A 17839-nucleotide genomic window follows, 5' to 3' on the forward strand; every position below is an offset into this window, starting at 1 on the left:
TGCCATAATTCGTCATAATTGGAAATATTAAATTTTTTTAATTAAACAATATTTTAACTGGTGCTATATAATTTAGTTTTATGTATTTTGAATAAATTTATTAAATTCTTATTATTAATTTTATTAACAGATTTTTTTAAAAAATAATTTCTTGTCTCTTTTTTTTTATATTTCTATCAACTGTACCGCTGTTAATTAAACAATGAATAACTACCCGATATAAAATTGTTGACTCAATTAGAACTTTTCTTTAATCAGACCAGAATTAAATTTCCCTGACTAAATGTTAAAGTAAAACCGAAAAACAGGGAAACGCAAGGCATAGCCTCTAAATATGCTTGTGCTGAAAGCCAACTTAAGATTTGGCCAAGAAAGAGCTTATGATGAGATTTTAGCTGCATCTGTTTTGGCCGTTTCCCATTGCCGTCCAAGATTTGTTGCGTATTCTGGTTGCTTTGGCAATGCCAAAGCCTTTTGAGGATTATGGGGCTCCTTCGGCAGACCCTTTTGTGGTCAAAAGTTTTCTTGCCAGGCCAAAGAGCTTTAAAGTTGCCGGAGGATATTGCAAAACAGGAGGAAAACAAAAGTTGGCAGTTGAGGAGCCTCAAAAGCTGTGCAGAACAGATCTATGAAACGTAAGGACTAACTTTGTCTACATACATACATATGTACTTACTTAAAATGTATGTATGTATTTAGGTTTTAAATGAAATCAATAGGCATATTGTAATGTTTCGAAACAACTGAAGATAATTAACATTTAAACCACTCGATAATTTCCGATTTCTTCATTTACTTGCTGCGATGCTTAATTGAAATGGACGCAGTTTCGCATAAATTTGGCACGTTTGTGAGTGATCAATATGTGAATAATTAAATAGTAATTAATTTATTTACGCACATGGTTGAACAGAACTCAGCCGCAGCCGAACACTATCAATCATATTTACTGCCAAAACACAGCATTGAGCCTGGGTTGACAGCTGTGCCTGCTCAGGTCGTAAATTGGGATTTCCCATTAATTACCGGTCATTAGAGGTCACAACATGGTAGTATCAAGCGTTAAACACAAGAAAACATTAAATAAATTCACTGATCTTAGTAGAAAGCAGGTGTTAATTGTGATTAATTTGTACTAAATGTTGCTAATTGAAATTGATTAAAGTGACGAGTTAATTATTTATTGTTATCTCAAATTAATAGGATTACATCTTAGCAAAAACAATACTCTAGAGCTCAATTTGAATTCGATAAATAAATAGAAGACTAATGATCGATAAGTTTCTATCGATATCACAGTATTGCCACTAAATATTTTTCCCGACTTTATATACTCTGGTAACACTAATAATCAAGAAGCCGCAATTTCTGGCATCATAACAAACAAATAATAAAAAACGAAAAATATATTATTCACATGTGATGGAGGCTATTAATTTCAACGATTTCACGCCCAAGGAGCGCTATGAGATAATCAAAGACTTTCTGGTGAAAATGCGTAGTGCCGATTCAATGCCAAGCAAGGACTTACATGTGCAACGATTCTTCGACCACTATTTGCGAAAATTCTACAAACTGCCAAAAAAGTTGGTTAATGATATTGCCTACTGCCAAAGGGCCATGAAAACCCATCTGGCGATCCATCAGGTATGTGAATCATATATTTATGCACCATAACATCCTTCTTTTAAATAAATATTTTCGATTCTTGCAGACAATCGTTAGTGTTTTCGGCACACAGGCGGATGCAGTAAGTAATTGTTTGTTTCCTGTGAGAAGAAAAGTGTATGAAAGATACACTTTTTAAACCAATATAACTATGCGATTGCATATAGAAATAACTGTATATTCCTCTGATTCATAGGCTATAATATTGTAGTCCTTTCCGCAATGATATATAAAAGTTAAAGTTTTGTAATAGAATTATCCCATCTCACAGGATCCAGTGATCAAAAACAACTACATCAACGAACTGGAGGAGATGCTGTACGAAATGAATGCGGAATGTCACTACTTGGTACTTCGCCTCCAGGACGACATAGATCGTTTTTGCTTGGCCTTCACGGAGCAGGACCTTAAGCCCAACGAACTGGTGGTTAGGGAAATCGTAAGTGAAGCCATTGTGCCGCTCATCATTGGCCCGGAACTTTCCATAAGACCGCATTTCGTAATGGAGCGACCCACTGAGAGCCAGCTGCTTAAGAAGTATTTCATAATAGACGGTATAGAACCCGGCGTTGAAGTTCAAACCCCCGCTGTTGAACCTCCGAAACCACCGCGCCCTTCAAACACCAATCCGGAGGTGAAGAAAAGTCGTCTCAACCTGCAAGCAGCTCTCAAACGGGCTCGTTCCAATACCAAGCCAGCAGAGAAGAACCAAGAAGATGAACATCCTCAACATTCCAAGGATTTCTTTATGCAATCCGTAGGTCTGTGTACGCATTTAGAGCATGAACGGAAGAAGTTATCGATGGTTTTGCACCAGAAACGTAAGCCGAAGCCAACTGAGAAAACTAAATAGTTTCCGCCATCACTTAAAATGAAAACGCCTCTTTTGTTTTGTTTCCAAAAATTATTATAAGAAGATTATAAAGCTAATGTGACGAAATCACAGGGTAAAACGAATAAACCTTGTAGAACAATTAGGGTTAATCAATCGCTGATAACTCATGTGCCATCTTACAAACTTCCAATAATATTCGAGAATTATAAAATTATATTTTTAGTTACTTTGGCCATTGAATTTTAAAAATTTAATAAGATATGTTCAGATAATGAAGTGGGTTTGCACAATATATTACAAAAAAGGCATAACCCCATTTAACTTTTTATTTTTTTTTTTGCTTGTAAGCCTAATTTGTGTTTTGTTAAGTTTCAACCCCTGATAAAAATATTTAAAAGTGTAAGCTGGGAAATGAAAGAACTAGACTTACATTGAACCGAAAGAAACTGATTTTTATTGATATAATTTTAAAATGTTTGTACAAAAGACAGATAATATCTAATGAATATTGTACTGCGACTTGTGAACTATTCTCGTTGGGGATCGCTACAGTTGATTGGTTCAATGTAAAGAAGAATGGCTTGGCCAGTCTCAAGTAGGGTTTTAAGTCCGTATTCATTGTAAATATAAAATCTTTGGATACCTCAAATTTTTCCGGTTCCTGATTTCTGTACCTGAAAATTAGCTGCACACTTCATCGAAACTTTTTGCTTGCGACTCTCCTCCTTGCTGTTGATGTTAAAGGCCAGAACCTGTTCGGCCAGCTTGTCGTAATCATCACCATCGCTGTCGCACCGTCGCTTTGCAGGAGCAGACTTCCTTAGGAAAGTGCTCCAAACCTTGAACTTCTCCATGTCGAAATCCTTGCCATGCAGCTTGTACATTTTGATGGTCTTTTTGACGATGGAGGCCCGCATCTTTAGATCCGAAACGGTCTTGATGAGGGCCACCAAAGCGATGTGGCAGCGACTGTGCTCCAGATAATAGCCATCCGTTTGGCAGCTGCTGATGACGGCCACCACGACATCGTCAAGTGGTTCACCCAGAGCCTCGGCCAGCTGGGGCATCTCGAATTTGGAGAACACGGCTCCAGCCAGAGGAGTGAGCACCAGCTCGCCCCGCTTCACCTGGTGGGGAACCAATTGGCAATACTTCTCCACCGCCAGCAGACTGGCCTGCTTGAAGGACAACAGCAGGAGACCCCGCATCACAAACGGCTGGTTTTGCGGCGGTTCGCGGACCCAGTGCGTCTGGATCTTTACCTCGCTGTGAATGGTTGTGCCGTTTTCATTTTCCACATCCAACCGCATCGACCAGGACACGTCCTTCTTTTTGGATTTGGCTGCAGCGGCCTCCTTGCTGTAGGTGAAAATCACCTCCTGGGCAAAGCGACGACTAACAGTGGCCCTCTCGTAATCGGGCTCCTCCTTGAAATCCGGACAGAGCTCGCCGAACGTCTGCTTCAACTTCTCGAAGTCGAAGACGAATTTTATGTTCGGCTCTGACATAGTTCTGCAAGGAAGTACAATATATTGTTTAAGGGTAAGTATTTATATACTGTATACTGTTGTCCATAAATAAGAAAACTTCGAACTGTAGATATTCGACTGAATTATCAAAAGAGTTCGAAATATTATTGCACATTAGTATTTGAGCTTAATCTACTAGAATTGATCTATGCAGAAGGCTTTGTATAATTTTTTTTAACAAATTAAATGATGGAAATACATATACATATTTTAATATTGTACTAAGATTTTGTTATCTTTTGCAGCACGTTCGGTAATTTTAAATACAATAGTGAAAAATAGTCACGTTCAGTTTATAAAAGGCAGTGCTCAAGTTTCTTTTCTACACACAAATTTCCTTTTGTTCCAACAACGTTATTTCAAAATTAATTTAGATCGCATTTAATTGGAATATTATTACAGAAATATTATTTTAGTTTTGTGCGAATAATTAAATATCCACAAAAAAAGGAGGAAAATCAGTATATATACATTCTTAAGCCAAACAATATTGAATTTTTGTATTATTTCGTAATCTTTTGCTTTTGGGAAAACGTGATTTAGCTCTTGTTTCGATATTATTTAACTTAGTAATATTTTTTTGTCCAATATTGTGCGTGTGTGCGCTTTTCTACGCCCGAGAGATAGAGACATTCCGACTGCTAAATATATGTACATTGTACATATATACCCGTGCACATAAGTCAGCGTTTTGCCTCAAATTGTTTACTTGCCGGTTTTCTCTTTCAGGCGTATCGAATTATTATTGCGTGCCGAAACGCTTATCAACTTTAATTTTGCTTGCATATAGCACTGTGTTTACAGAATTCAATGAATAACAACAAAGACTCGCACATGAAGTCTTCGAGCATATACACCAAATAATATAATTGTAATGGGACACTACTTGAACGATTTATTTAAATTAATAATCTTACTCTAAATTTATATTCATCACTTTAATGATATTAATCTACTAAATAAATATAGCGAGGGCGTAAGATATAATACTTTAAAAGCGCACTTTTATTTGTGTGAACGCAGCACTGTGTATATATTAATCTTACAGATATATTATGGAATAACAAAAGCCACAACTCAGCGCTATGTCGATTTTGCAAAGCTCGCGATCCGCCAAAGACTCAGAAACTGACTGAGTGCTGATCGGGGGGCAGTGAACAAAGCCGTATGCAATCTCACAACCCCAACCCCAACCCCAGAATCACACCCACAACCAAATGCAACCACACATGAATGTATCCGATACTTCAGGGCTGGAAAAATAGCTAAATAAATATACAATTTATACATATATATTCTAGAAATCAAAATCTCTGAGTGTGGGAACCACCGTCATTTAGAGTTCTAAGCTGGAGTTAAGGTCTGATTTCTCAATTTAGATGTACTATCGTGTTACTATCGTACAGAACAGCTAGATTCTATTATAGAATTGATTTTTCCTTTGGGTTCGATTAATTTTAAAATTTATCATTACTTTAACGTTTGTTTTGGGTTTTTTAATTTGGAACATCAGCTGTAGCTCCATTTCAAATAAATACTTTTACCAATACTAAGTCTTAAAATACAATTAAAATAGAGTGTACTATGTGAACATTTTTTTAGATCAACAAATTAAAATTTTCTTAAAAAAATTCTGTCAAATTTTTTTTTTTTTTTTGTTTCTTACTTAAGAGTCTAAATAAGTTACATTATTTCCAGGAAAAAATCAATTAAGCTCTTTAAAGTTAATGTTAATTTTATTTAAAATCTTATTGGAATTTTATAGAAATTGATATTATAAAATTAAATAAATATGTATGTAGGTACTTTAAATAAGAATAATATCATTAAAATATCTTAATTTTAGTTAAATTTATAGAAAGGGAATACATTAAAAAACTTATTAATATGTTAATAAAATGTTATAAATAAAGATAAAATAAAAATTCACTTGTTTTAAGAATATTTTTGGTAACCAAAAATACAAATTTAAGTTTATATAACGAAATAACTCATACCAGTAAAAGAAACTCTTTTTCAAAGATATTTGAAAGTATGACTAATTTGGTTGCTCCATAGATGGATTAGAACATTGTTTGACTTAAAATAGTGTTGGCACTATAGATTTAAAGGTGCATAAATCTTGGTTGTTAAACAACCTTTTTTTTTAATACCTAGATGAAATGGAATAAGCTGAAGATTGTACCTCTGCTGGATGTGGGCGGTGTGGGCGTGTCGTTATTTGCATATGTATATGTATATGTACATATATGTATGTATATGTACATATATGTATGTATATGTGGATTGCGACATGGGTGGTCGTCTTTTTTTATTATTGACTTGCCAGTCTCAGACTTGCGAGCAATTTGCATACGAAATGTATCTGCACATCCCCGCATCGCCTGCCCTATTCCGTGGTATTGATATATCGAAACCAAAAAATGCACAGCATGGGTGGAAAACAGCAAGAGCAACACAATGGACTGTGACCAACTGACAAGTGACACTTTTTCAAATTGAATTTCCCCCAACCAAACCAACCCACTCGGTGGTGATGTGGAAACCCGACAAGATATTGAGAAGTAGCCCTGCAGGGCTTGTCAGCCGAGATGTCATAAATTCACATGAGTACAACAGAGATCGAGCATTCCAAATTGAGCACTAGTGTTTTATTTTCTTAAATTTCCAATACCCAGCTGCAGGCGGTGGAAGTACAATGGACGGGTGCTACAACGACATTTTAGCACCCCTAATCATGGCCATAATGGTGGCCAATGGACATCCACTCACCCTGGACGAGATCGTTGACTCACTGATGGACTTGATCAACTCTCAAACTGATTTCGCTGGTGTTTCGGAAAATCTAGGCCACAAGATGATTGATTCTAGAAGGGGCCACTAAGAGAAGCTACATTTTCTAATTGGACATCCAGTGAATTAAAATGAAATAAATTTTCCATTAAAAATTTGAACAGCTATACATGAAGCAGCTTTCAGTTAATTTTATTTATTATCTTCAATTTGTTTTTAGTTATGAACAAAAAGATTAGATGCTAATTGTTAGCTAAATATTTTGCCAAGTTGTTTTTTCATTAAAATAATTTCAATTGAGAATTGAAAAAATTAAAGGAAATTTCCAAAAATTATTTCCTACGCTCAGCTAAGTATAGTATTTCAGCAAAATATTATTTTCTTCTCATGTTTGTCACGCATCATTTATAACTTGGCAAAGCAAGCACAATTTTTTTTCTGAAATTTTAGAATTGTGATCGAAATTATAAATTATTTTCAATCTCAATATTAGTTTTCAAATATTATTATATTTCAGCTATAAAGCCTTAACTTTAAGCTTCACCTATTACTTCTTAAAGGAATATCTGTGTTTCAGCTCAAAAGAAGATACTGTTCATATTTTTTTCTACCTTGATGGCGTTTATTTATGTAGGTGGAGGTAACCGAAGCAGAAACACGTGTGGAAAATGTACGGACCGAACGAGTTAAAAGTTTTTCAGCGTCGCGAAAAATTGTTTATGTTTCGCCTTAAAAGAAGCTGAGTAAAAATTTTGAATATGTGAAGATGTGCGGTAGACGGCTGGCAAACTACGGAATCGCACCCATGTGGCCATGGTACGGTGCGCCATTGTGAATGCGGATGCGATGTGGTTAAGTCGGCGAAGGAGAGCACTTTTCCTGGCGAGTGTTCGGGGAATTGTCAGCAGCTGTAGCCAGCCGGAAAGGAAATTTCGGTAAAGAATCCTACACGTACGCCCGTTCGCCTAATAATCACGTGCCGTGGAAGCTCATTAAATTCGAAGGTGAAAAGCAGCCTCGTCCTGTCACCCGTCGCCCGTCGCCTGTCGCCAAGTTATTGCACACATGGCCACATAAATATATCCCCAGGCAGGTAAGTAAAAGCTGTGAAGCTCGATTACATTGTTACTTTTCTTAATACCCAGTGTGGCAACGAACACATTTCACCATTAAACTTTATTTATTTTTTTTAAAGAATTTTTACTACACTGAGGCTGTTCATACATAATAAATGGAAATCAGAAAAATTGCTATAGTTATTAAACTGTAAATGTCAAACAACAATGTAGATCCAAATCAATAAAATGAAGAGAAGGTGCATAATTTGGCAGTTCGACGATTATATACCCTTGCAGATATTACAAATATAAAATATTCTATAAAACGAATAGTAAAAATAAACATCTAACTATTGAATTACAAATTTTATAATGCTTATTAAAATTAAATATTAAACTTATGTGTAAAATATTAGATTTAAAATAGTTCTTATTTGATTTAAATGCATTTTATTTAAGTTAAATATGTTTGAAATGTAAATTAAATGCTTAGCTATTATAATAAATTCCAAATAAAATCAACATAACCAAGATCCGCAATCAAAGCGCAAAAATAATTAAATTAAGTAAAAAATATTTAGATTTACTATGTTTTTTTGACCAGTGTGTGTCGATTTTCGCTGAATTTTTCATTGTTTCTCTTGGTGATGCTGATCAAGAATATAATGTCGAAAATGTATTTCTCACTGCGTTGCAAACTTTTCACTGAAATTATTGCACCCTCCGCAATTTTTAATTTTTATGTAATCTGTGTGAATAAAACAAAGGGACATAAAATTTTTAATTTAACTTTTTTGTTCACACATTAATCGATTAATAAAAATAGTTTTCGATAACGTTCCCGATCAGTTTCCATTCAAATATCAAGTTCGGTTGAGTAAGCAACCCAACAGTTGCAATCAGTTTTTATCCGAGAGCCAAACGTTTTGGAGGAGCTAATAAAAACTTGGAGCTGCGCAATATTTAATTTCTTGCTTGTATAAAGCACGGTACCAGAAGTGTTTACTGAAATCAGAAACCAAGTCTCTTTATAAACAGAATTTCAACTTATATTCATATTTACAAACAAGGATTTCTGCGAGCTCAGCAGTACCCAGAATAAGATCTGTTTAAAATCGTTTGAAGATTCAATTTTTAAATTGATTTATAGTGTAGTGTATAAAATAATTAGCTGCAATTTGTTTAACAAATCATTTTATTTTATATCTGCATTTAAAAAGTTGATGGCAGATAACCGATTTGATTTTTTTCCGTGATTTTCTTTATAAAACATCAAATTTTATATACAACATTTATTATACGTTTTACGTTGAAACTTCTTTACTTTGAATCTTTAATAAACAATTAAATTTAAGTTTCAAAAATATATTGATATATTTTATGAGAAGTTCTATCTGTGAAAGCATATTTAATGGACTTCTCCTCTTAATTTTTTGTGTACAATAAATACAAGACCGATTCTTATTAATATCTGACTCGTTCGTTTTTAGATAATAATGGCTAGCGGTTCCCGAAGAAGTACAAAAGAATTTGACTTTGATTTACTGTGCGAGACCTTTGCCGAGATTTGCCCCGACTTTCGAGATGGCCCGGGAACGGATATGACGGAGAGTCTGGACTTTGCCAACCGGGTGATTTTTGAACTGGGTCCCAGGATGCGACAACTAAAGCAGAGCGGCAGGGATCAGATGTGGCGCCTGGTCTTCAACGGCGGCGGAAGTGTCTATATCTACACGTACACTTTCCAGAAACCGATCAGCGGACAGCCTCGATTGGGTGGGGGCAAGCTGTATTTGACTCTAAAGCAGGCCGGTTTGCTGGCGGTTAGGAAGATTTGTGCTATGTTGCCAGTTTACCATGATCCGCGCCACAAAATTCTGCTGACTCCGCTGGCCAGAGTCGTGTTTGATCCCCCGAATATTCAGAAGATTGCCTCTGCGCTGACTAATCTGCTTGGGACCAGAGTGGATTGTTCCGAGGTGGTGCGGGCTGTGATCAGCAGTTGCCAGAGCGGTGGCTTCCACTTGGAGCACAGCCAGAGCAACATCGCCCTGGTGGCTGTGGGTGCGACTACCCGAGACTTTGGCGAACGTAAAAAGCAACGAAGGAAGACCGTTAAACAGTACACCAATCAAGGGAAGATCTTCGATTTCAATCAGTACAAGATATACGCCAGGTTCTCCAAGATGTCTGATCAAATCGCAGAGGAGCCAGCACTTCCCGATCCGGATCCACCCAGAGAGAAACCACCCGCACGTATACGCAATGTGAGTGAGGTGTTGCGTTCCATTGCCAAGTCCACCGATGATCCACTGAGTGGCGAAACCATCGACATGAAATTCAAAGCTCCATCGAATCCGGAAAAGAAAGAAGAGGTGCAGGATATGCCAATCTCGATGGATGTCCGTTTGCAGGGCACCAGCATGGAACGCATGAGATCTAAATTAATGGCACCAGGTCAAGGGCGATCATCTGGTTGGTCAGTTGGGGGCTTGTAAAAAGAGAACATAGATTTTGGAAACAAGCCAGCATTTTTTTATATTTTTTTTTATATTTTTAAATGTCATATCTTATCATATGGTCAAGTTTGTTCACTGCAGAAAGTAACAAGTGAAGTCAAGAGAAATGGTATATCTATTAAAAAGTGGTATATCTAATAAATAAGATGAAATGCCTCCATGTTTATAAAATTTTATTACCGCAAAAATATCATCTAAAAAAACATTTGGGAAATTGCACAATTAACCTTCTTGTAAATTTTAAAATTTACTTTCGATTATATGGTTTGGACAAATATATTGCTTTTCCAAGAGATTAAAAATTCAAAAATACCCTTTTGTATTTTAAATACACATGCGGCTTTAACATTTTTTATTTTTCCACCTTTTTGTATACATCAATAAAAGGTTTTAATAATTAAACAAAAATGTATTTCTTTTAATAAAAAAATTTAATAATCTCTAAAAGTTTTAAGTCACCGTAAATGAATGTGGCCACTCGATTCGATCGGTACTATTAAAATAGAATCAAGTACACAATATAAGCTTTATGTTTTGGCATTATGTCATAAATGGAGTGTTGCGCTTAAAATATATACCTTGAAGTATCCACAAGAACCACATAAAGTGTTAAATTTTGTAATTTCCGCCGTGTCCTCGCTGCGCTTTGATGGTGTCAATCAGGCATTAGTTTCAAGTGTTCAACAATATATGGAACTCGATGGCGATTCCGATACCGCTTCGCAGTCCTAAGGAGCCCGTAAAATTTTATGGGCGCAGCGTCGTTTTTATCATCGAAGGGAAGCTAAACCTCCGCCGATGTCGCTGCCAAAATAAAGGCAAGTGCTGAAAAAGGGCGAAGGCGGATGACAAGTTCGCAGTTCATAAAAGGGCAGACGGGCTGCCGCGACAACAAAGCAAATTGGTGGACATGGCCAGCCAGGACATGGAACTTCAGCTCCGATGAAGGATATCCGCTTGAGCGAATATACTCCACCACAGAGTCGCTGCTGCGGGCGCTCATTTTTACGGTCATCGGATCACCAGTAAAAATAATCTTATGACCGCTTATCTGCCCTTCCGAGTCCTTTGGCCTGCCATCTGCACAGTCCTTTTAGCGCGAAATTCGATTTAAATCTCTCCCACCTCCCTTTTTTTCATTTCTTTAAAGAGACGCCTAAATCATAATATTGGATAAAAAACATGTAATTATAAAGAAAGTTTTGAATTGGTGGTTAAATAAAATGGGGATAAACGGAACAATTTTTTTTTAGTTCATTTACATTAATCATGATAACATAACAGTAAAACACTTTTATATACACTTTATTTTTATGTAGTAGGCTTTAAAAAACTAGCGGTAGATATTAGGGGTATGCAAAATACAATATTATTTTGTATTTTGGAACTCCGATAGATTTATAACGTTCCTATTTTCATTCTATGCTTTTTTTAAATAATTTAAAAGCCCTATTCTTTTGAACAGTGTGTAAGATTTGTTATATAATCACACTACTCCATATGTGTCTTTGATTCCGGAATTTAAACGCTCAAATAAATACTTGGAAAAATAATTTTAACACACCGGAAACCAATACAGTTTACTTGAAAACTTCTTTCGCAATGGGAAAAATATTGAGCACAAATGGGGAAACAAAAACAAAAATGCTTCAAAACTCCCCTTGTTTTATTGGTATCGTTGAAGTGAGTGTACAGTTTATTGCGTGCACTAACATTGTCAGTCTATATCTATATATGTACGGGATGCAAGCTGCCTCCCCCATTTCTCCATCAAATGTTTTACTTTGTATGTGCACAGGTATGGATGATGGCGGCGAATCCCAGTTTGCCAACCAAGAACATTACGTACTTTGGAAAACACAAACCAAGTTTGCAATGTACATATGTATCTATGCGATTGGGTTTGACTTTGGCTCGTTCTGAGAGTGAATGGGTCCCGTGGGCGTATTTTGGAGGATTCTCAACGTGCTGACATAGCCTTGGGCGTGCTAGCGATACAATTTCTCAAATTTTAATTGATTCCCTGTACATTGATTCACACTTTGCCTAGCCCATAAAGAGTCAGCATGGGAAGGACTATTTGTTTCACAAAGAACCATTAAACGTGTGCCATAGTCATTTAGATAATTGAGGCATCAATTCATTTGGACAAATGTTCGGTGTTTTACTGGCACAGCAAGGAAAATGTATTTAAATACATGAATTCATTTAAATGAAAAGGCATTCTGGGATTCTCAGATTAAATTGTTTGGTGTTCTTAAGGGTTTAGTGGTTGATTATGGGGATAAGCACTGGATTTAAATCATTATCATAGAAAAACCTGATAATTTAAAATGAGGGGTTGCTGTAACAAAAATCCAACCAATATCTCTTATTTTTCCCAAGATATTTATTGATTTGCCTTCGCCTTCGCCAATTGACCCACTCTCACAGCAACTTGGATTTTCGTTTTTCCCATTTAATTTTATTGGTTTTCGGCGTGCTGCCTGTTTTTTTATTTGTTTAAAGGGAACAATCTGCGAGTTCGACATTAAACCGTATATACATATATGCTGGTACATTTATTGGCGTATCTGCATCTGTGTATCCTTACAATTTCAATGGTTTTTTCTGCTTTGTGTATCACTGATTTCAGCTTTTCATTTCAACTGTCTCGCCATCTGCAATAAAAACGTTGATAGAAGTGAATTTCAGGGCAAGAATTTCATTAGACAATGCCATTGCACAAGCAAAGAAAATACAAAAAAAAACAGTACTAAATGTTATGGATATATTAAACCAATTTTTTGGTTTAATAGATATTTAAACAATATTTTTTTAAGAAAATTAAATTTAGTAATGGTAATTAGAAAGATCTTAAAATAGTTTAAATCCATACAAGATTGTTTAAAGATATGATTTATAGTCGAGAGCATGTTAAAAATAATCTGTGGGTATATTTTCTTAATCGGTTTTTCTGAAGTGTAAAAAATCGTATTTTGAAGGCAAACCACACATACATAAAATGGCGGTTCACGCTCGTAAATCGCCCAAAAACACGCCCCATGCATAACCAGACCAAGAGGTTTCGCCTCGATTCGGGGCCAAACACGAAAATCAATCGAAATGTAATTGAATTGCAGGCACTTGAGAGCGAAAACCGCCGAGGAAACGCATGCATATTTTACGTGAGCGATTTGCTGAGGCGCTGTGGAAAAAGGGAGCCGCTCTATGGGAAAACAAAGTTGGAGACGGCGTTGCAGGGTGTGGAAATCCTTTTACCCAAATTGCCCGCAAAATATGCAAAAGCGAAAAACAAATATCGCCCTGGGAGCTGGAAGGCTTGTGCTCTTCAAGTTCAAAATATTTCGCGGACGTGTAAGCTGGGATGCCGGGCGAGTCCTACGGTGCGTATGAGTAACGTCGGCGGCACGTACACAACGTATTCGTCATACGCCGACGGGACACAGTCTCGGGCAATTGGCAAAAAATCGAATCGAAAATGTTGCCTTTTTCCGGACTCCAAGGGCCCCCCAAAGCGTCATCGAGTTGCCAAAGAAGGAAGCGGATATGTAAGCGACGCACACTGGGCCTAAAATATATTTAGAGGGAATTTTTTTAACGACTTTATAAATTTACATTTTGTTGAATAACAAACAAGAATATTAAAATGTACACTTGATAATGCTGAACAGATCAAACATTAAAACAATATTCAAAACAAATGTACTGTATAAATTATTTAAAGGTAGATAATAACACATTAAGGAAAAAATAAATTCATAAATTTTAGTCCTTTTTGTTTAGTCTAAAGTATGAAATATCAGTTTTTTGGCCAAAAATTAACTTCCTGGCCCATTGTGCAATGGCAGCTATATAACCGAATGGGAAGCGAAAACATTGGCGTGGTCATGCATGAACGGCAAAGGACTACGGCCGTATACGATTCCGCCGGATGCACAGCGAGTGCACGAACGCGGCCAGAAGAAGATGAGCAAATTAACCGTCTTCACGGGGATGAGTTTTTGTATTCGTGCCTCCCTATTTCTTTTACTGTTTCTTCTGCTTTGTGGAAAATCATTGATGTTCGCCTAATTGAAAATGCAAAGCTTTTGACTGACAAAAAGGAAATCCAAAACATTAAATTTGATTTGGCATCATTCTTAAAGTCACATATTTGTGTCTTCCTCACTTGCAGAAGTTTTGAAAATGTCGTAACAAAATATAAATAATAATCATGTGTTTAGTGAGGTTTCGATGTTAGTATCACTTTCTTCTTAATTCGTTAATAAACACTTATCACAAAGACTTGCTTATCATAAAATAATTCTTGATCAGTTCAATACCTTAAATTGTCTTAAATGTTTTCAATTTTATGCCTTGGCCTCTACCATATTGTTAAAATATGAGATGAAAAACTATTTTTCGCACTACAGGTAGATATAAACAAAAATTCAAATAAATATGTAAAAATATTATTTTTTTTGTAATGTCGCCATGTTTTTTGCATTCAAATTTTTTGTACTTATGTAAATTCAAACGAAAATATGTTTCGTCGTGAAATTTGCATTTGGCGTGTTTAAAAGAGTAACAACAAGAAAGGAAGCAAACATCTGCAAAGTTTATATACCCTTGCAGTTATTGCAAAAATGAAATACTCTTTAAAACATATAAAATTCGATTGATATGCATATAGGTTTCAAGGCATTGAAGCTATGATGATTTTTAGCTTATTTATTCGATCGTTCCTATGGCATATATATGATACAGTTATCCGATTTGAATAAAATTAAAATCGCAGTTCTGAACTATCTAATTATTGCTACGTCAAAAAAAATGTTATAAAAATTAAAAAATTGAGCAGTTACATTTTTTAAGTTTACTTTGTTTTAAATTTTGACTGATATGATATGATAATTCTGGAATATTTAACAACTAATATTGTTCGAAGACCTAAAAAGAATATTAAAAAACAGCCAAGTTATATATATATTATGCTATAGTTGTCCGGACATGCGGATGATCGACTCTCCTAGTGATTCTGATCAAGAATATATATACTTTATAGGGTCGGAAATGTAGCCTTGCATGCGTTGCAAACTTCTGACTGAAATTATAATACCCTCTGCAAGGGAATAAAAATCGACAAATAAGTTAAGTTTAAAAGTTTCGCCTTTAAATTTGAAAACAGTATTTAACCCCTTTAAAGATAAACACGACGAAGAGTTGACTGGCAAACAACGTTGGGTTCGGATTACACACAAGCACTTTTGAGTGCTACATAATCATACACACTTTACCTACTATGTAGAATTTCTCATTGGAGTTGAGTGGGTGGGATTGGGTTGCTTCCAACCTCGCGATGTGTCACTGGGAGTTTGCGCTTGTTTGCGTATGTCAGAGTTGGTAATTCATTTTTAATATTTTCCTTATGAATTCTTGCATGAGCTTGTCTCGCACCTAAGCCTCAATCCTTTTTCTCCCTCGTGGGTGTTATACTCTATTTTGCCCAACTCGATTCCGCCATTATGTTGTCCACAGACGTGCGCACCTGAGTGCCGGATTCCTTCAGCCCGGCTTCCTTCCACCCACATTTTAACTTCGTCGCAGATTGTCATATTTCTCGATGTAACGACCAAGAAGATGGACAAGTCGACAGCTAGACAGCTATATGTGTACAGGGAAAAAACAGAACGGTAATTCTTTATCTATTAAAAATTTGAGTTTTTCTATTTTTCCTTTATTACCACTTATTAAGAAGTACATATGTATTTGAAAATAATTTACCATAGGCTATATTTTAACATTAAATTTAAACCTTTTTTTTAATATTAATTAATTTTATATTATTGAATTTTTATTGATTTGTTGCTCAAATACGTTTTTCAATAATATTTAAAAAGGAATATATAGTGTACACCACCTTTAACGGAACATCAATTGTATGTATTAAATGTATTAAAATAGGAGAGAAATGCTTTGGTATTACCAATTTTGTGACAATTTGGGGATATTTTTTCTCTCTGCACCTACACCATTGCTTACATGGTGATAATGGGCGGCTCCTGTAGAATCTTTTCCTTGGCGAATGCACTTTGGAGGCGGAAAAACAACAAAAACTTGTTGATGGTGCAGTTTCCCCCCCCCCAACAAAAATCAGCCCATCTTCTTCTCAACACAATATCATTCCTTTTCTCGAAAGAAAAGTGTGTAAGAGTGTTGTCTTAAAGTTCTTAGTCGTAACAAAAATTACCACCGTGTTGTGGTGATTTTAATGGGGAAATTGTCAGAACTGATATGTCCTCCAGTTTGATAGTTCCAAAATGTACAGCATGGATGTTAAACCTCGGAGAAATAAAAACGATGTGCCAACACAAAAGTAGGCAACTGGATCTGTTGATTTTTGCAGCAAGGAATAGCTTACTCAAAAATTAAATTTATTTAAATTTCTTATTGTTTTCAAAACAACAATCCATATCCCAAACTTTGCTCATCAAAAACCATTAAATAAAATTAAATTCACATGTCTTGACCAAAATGGCAAAATATATATTCCTTTAAGCTAGATTCAAAGAACCTTTGGCCAAGTCCGTGCCTAATTGAATATGAAAACGCCTTAAGCTAGCTGCTCTCAACCCACAATTTTCCTTTTCACCTGACAAATGCAGCTTCCACCCGTAAATAACCCAATTCACAGACATTGGAACACAGACAAAAGTCAAATTTATGGCACCACAGCATTAACTACACTCCGGGGACGCTTAATTACGAGCGTGTTCTGTGGGCCAACTCTTACAAGCCAAGTCATTGGCTGGCCAAATGAGCGTGCCAAATTGGCCTGCAGCAAAAGTAAATCAATTTCAAGTAGTACGCACACACATGCCCAAAATATTGGGCCAATAACTTATTGGCGGTCTCAAATCTATGAGGCTATGAGGCATTCGGTTTCCATTTACGCACCCTGATACGATACGTGTTAATTTCTAATTCGTAAAGTCTAAGCCTTCTCTTACTTACTCAACAATTTAAAGATTTCAAATCTTTAGTTACTTAAAAAAAAATGGCGTCAAATTTGTTTGGTCTTAATAAAAATATTTCTACTGTTAGCTGGTGCTAATGGTAAATCCCCAAATTATATGCAGCATACATAGCGCCCAACTTAGCAAATGAATAATTTGTAATACTACACCCAAATGCTATCGGTAAACATCGAAGACCATGGTCAAATATCAATATCAAGTGTGTAATGGCTGACCAAGATGAATTATTATAAACGGATAAAGGACGAGTTGTGTGATAATTAACTGCTATTTGTCTTGCAAACACAGTCCTTGGCGAAGTGTTCGATGGGAAATGAGAATCGTCTGTGTGCATAATGCGGTTTCGGTTTCCAACGTCGGGATGCGAGGATTGGCAGCAAGGACAACGACAACGACAACGTCAGATTTGCAGATTCAT

The 17839-nt window shown here is 35.9% G+C and overlaps 4 protein-coding genes across 5 annotated transcripts; 3 read left to right on the forward strand and 1 right to left on the reverse strand.

The window, feature by feature from the left end:
* Positions 1–1351: 1351 nt before the first annotated feature.
* LOC108142837 lies at positions 1352–2652 on the forward strand. Its single transcript, XM_017266903.2, has 3 exons — positions 1352–1647; positions 1715–1750; positions 1940–2652. Exons 1-3 carry the CDS (start codon positions 1423–1425, stop codon positions 2519–2521), a joined length of 843 nt encoding a protein of 280 aa, XP_017122392.1. The 5' UTR covers positions 1352–1422; the 3' UTR covers positions 2522–2652.
* A 277-nt stretch (positions 2653–2929) lies between these two features.
* Positions 2930–5164, reverse strand: LOC108142836. 2 transcript variants are annotated; one of them, XM_017266902.2, is made up of 2 exons: positions 5036–5164; positions 2930–4015 (listed from the first exon to the last, which is right to left on the reverse strand). In XM_017266902.2, the coding sequence occupies exon 2, from the start codon at positions 4009–4011 to the stop codon at positions 3148–3150; it is 864 nt and encodes a 287-aa protein (XP_017122391.1). In that variant the 5' UTR covers positions 4012–4015; positions 5036–5164; the 3' UTR covers positions 2930–3147. The 2 variants fall into 2 exon arrangements, with proteins under 2 accessions (XP_017122391.1, XP_017122390.1); XM_017266901.1 differs by lacking the exon at positions 5036–5164 and adding an exon at positions 4950–4981.
* Positions 5165–6571: 1407 nt separating this feature from the next.
* LOC108142323 lies at positions 6572–6994 on the forward strand. Its single transcript, XM_017266077.1, has 2 exons — positions 6572–6642; positions 6711–6994. Exons 1-2 carry the CDS (start codon positions 6639–6641, stop codon positions 6914–6916), a joined length of 210 nt encoding a protein of 69 aa, XP_017121566.1. The 5' UTR covers positions 6572–6638; the 3' UTR covers positions 6917–6994.
* A 710-nt stretch (positions 6995–7704) lies between these two features.
* LOC108142234 lies at positions 7705–10768 on the forward strand. The gene is made up of 2 exons (XM_017265953.2): positions 7705–7918; positions 9374–10768. The coding sequence occupies exon 2, from the start codon at positions 9380–9382 to the stop codon at positions 10379–10381; it is 1002 nt and encodes a 333-aa protein (XP_017121442.1). The 5' UTR covers positions 7705–7918; positions 9374–9379; the 3' UTR covers positions 10382–10768.
* Positions 10769–17839: the final 7071 nt, after the last annotated feature.

The sequence above is a fragment of the Drosophila elegans genome, unplaced genomic scaffold (genome assembly GCF_018152505.1).
Source record: "Drosophila elegans isolate 14027-0461.03 unplaced genomic scaffold, ASM1815250v1 contig_208, whole genome shotgun sequence".
Taxonomy (NCBI): Eukaryota; Metazoa; Arthropoda; class Insecta; order Diptera; family Drosophilidae; genus Drosophila; species Drosophila elegans.

Coding starts and splice junctions, on each gene's coding strand:
- LOC108142234 (XM_017265953.2), top strand. CDS start 9,380: ATGGCTAGCGGTTCCCGAAGAAGTACAAAAGAATTTGACTTTGATTTA.
- LOC108142837 (XM_017266903.2), top strand. CDS start 1,423: ATGGAGGCTATTAATTTCAACGATTTCACGCCCAAGGAGCGCTATGAG. Junction 1,648..1,714: donor CCCATCTGGCGATCCATCAG/GTATGTGAATCA, acceptor CGATTCTTGCAG/ACAATCGTTAGTGTTTTCGG. Junction 1,751..1,939: donor TCGGCACACAGGCGGATGCA/GTAAGTAATTGT, acceptor CCCATCTCACAG/GATCCAGTGATCAAAAACAA.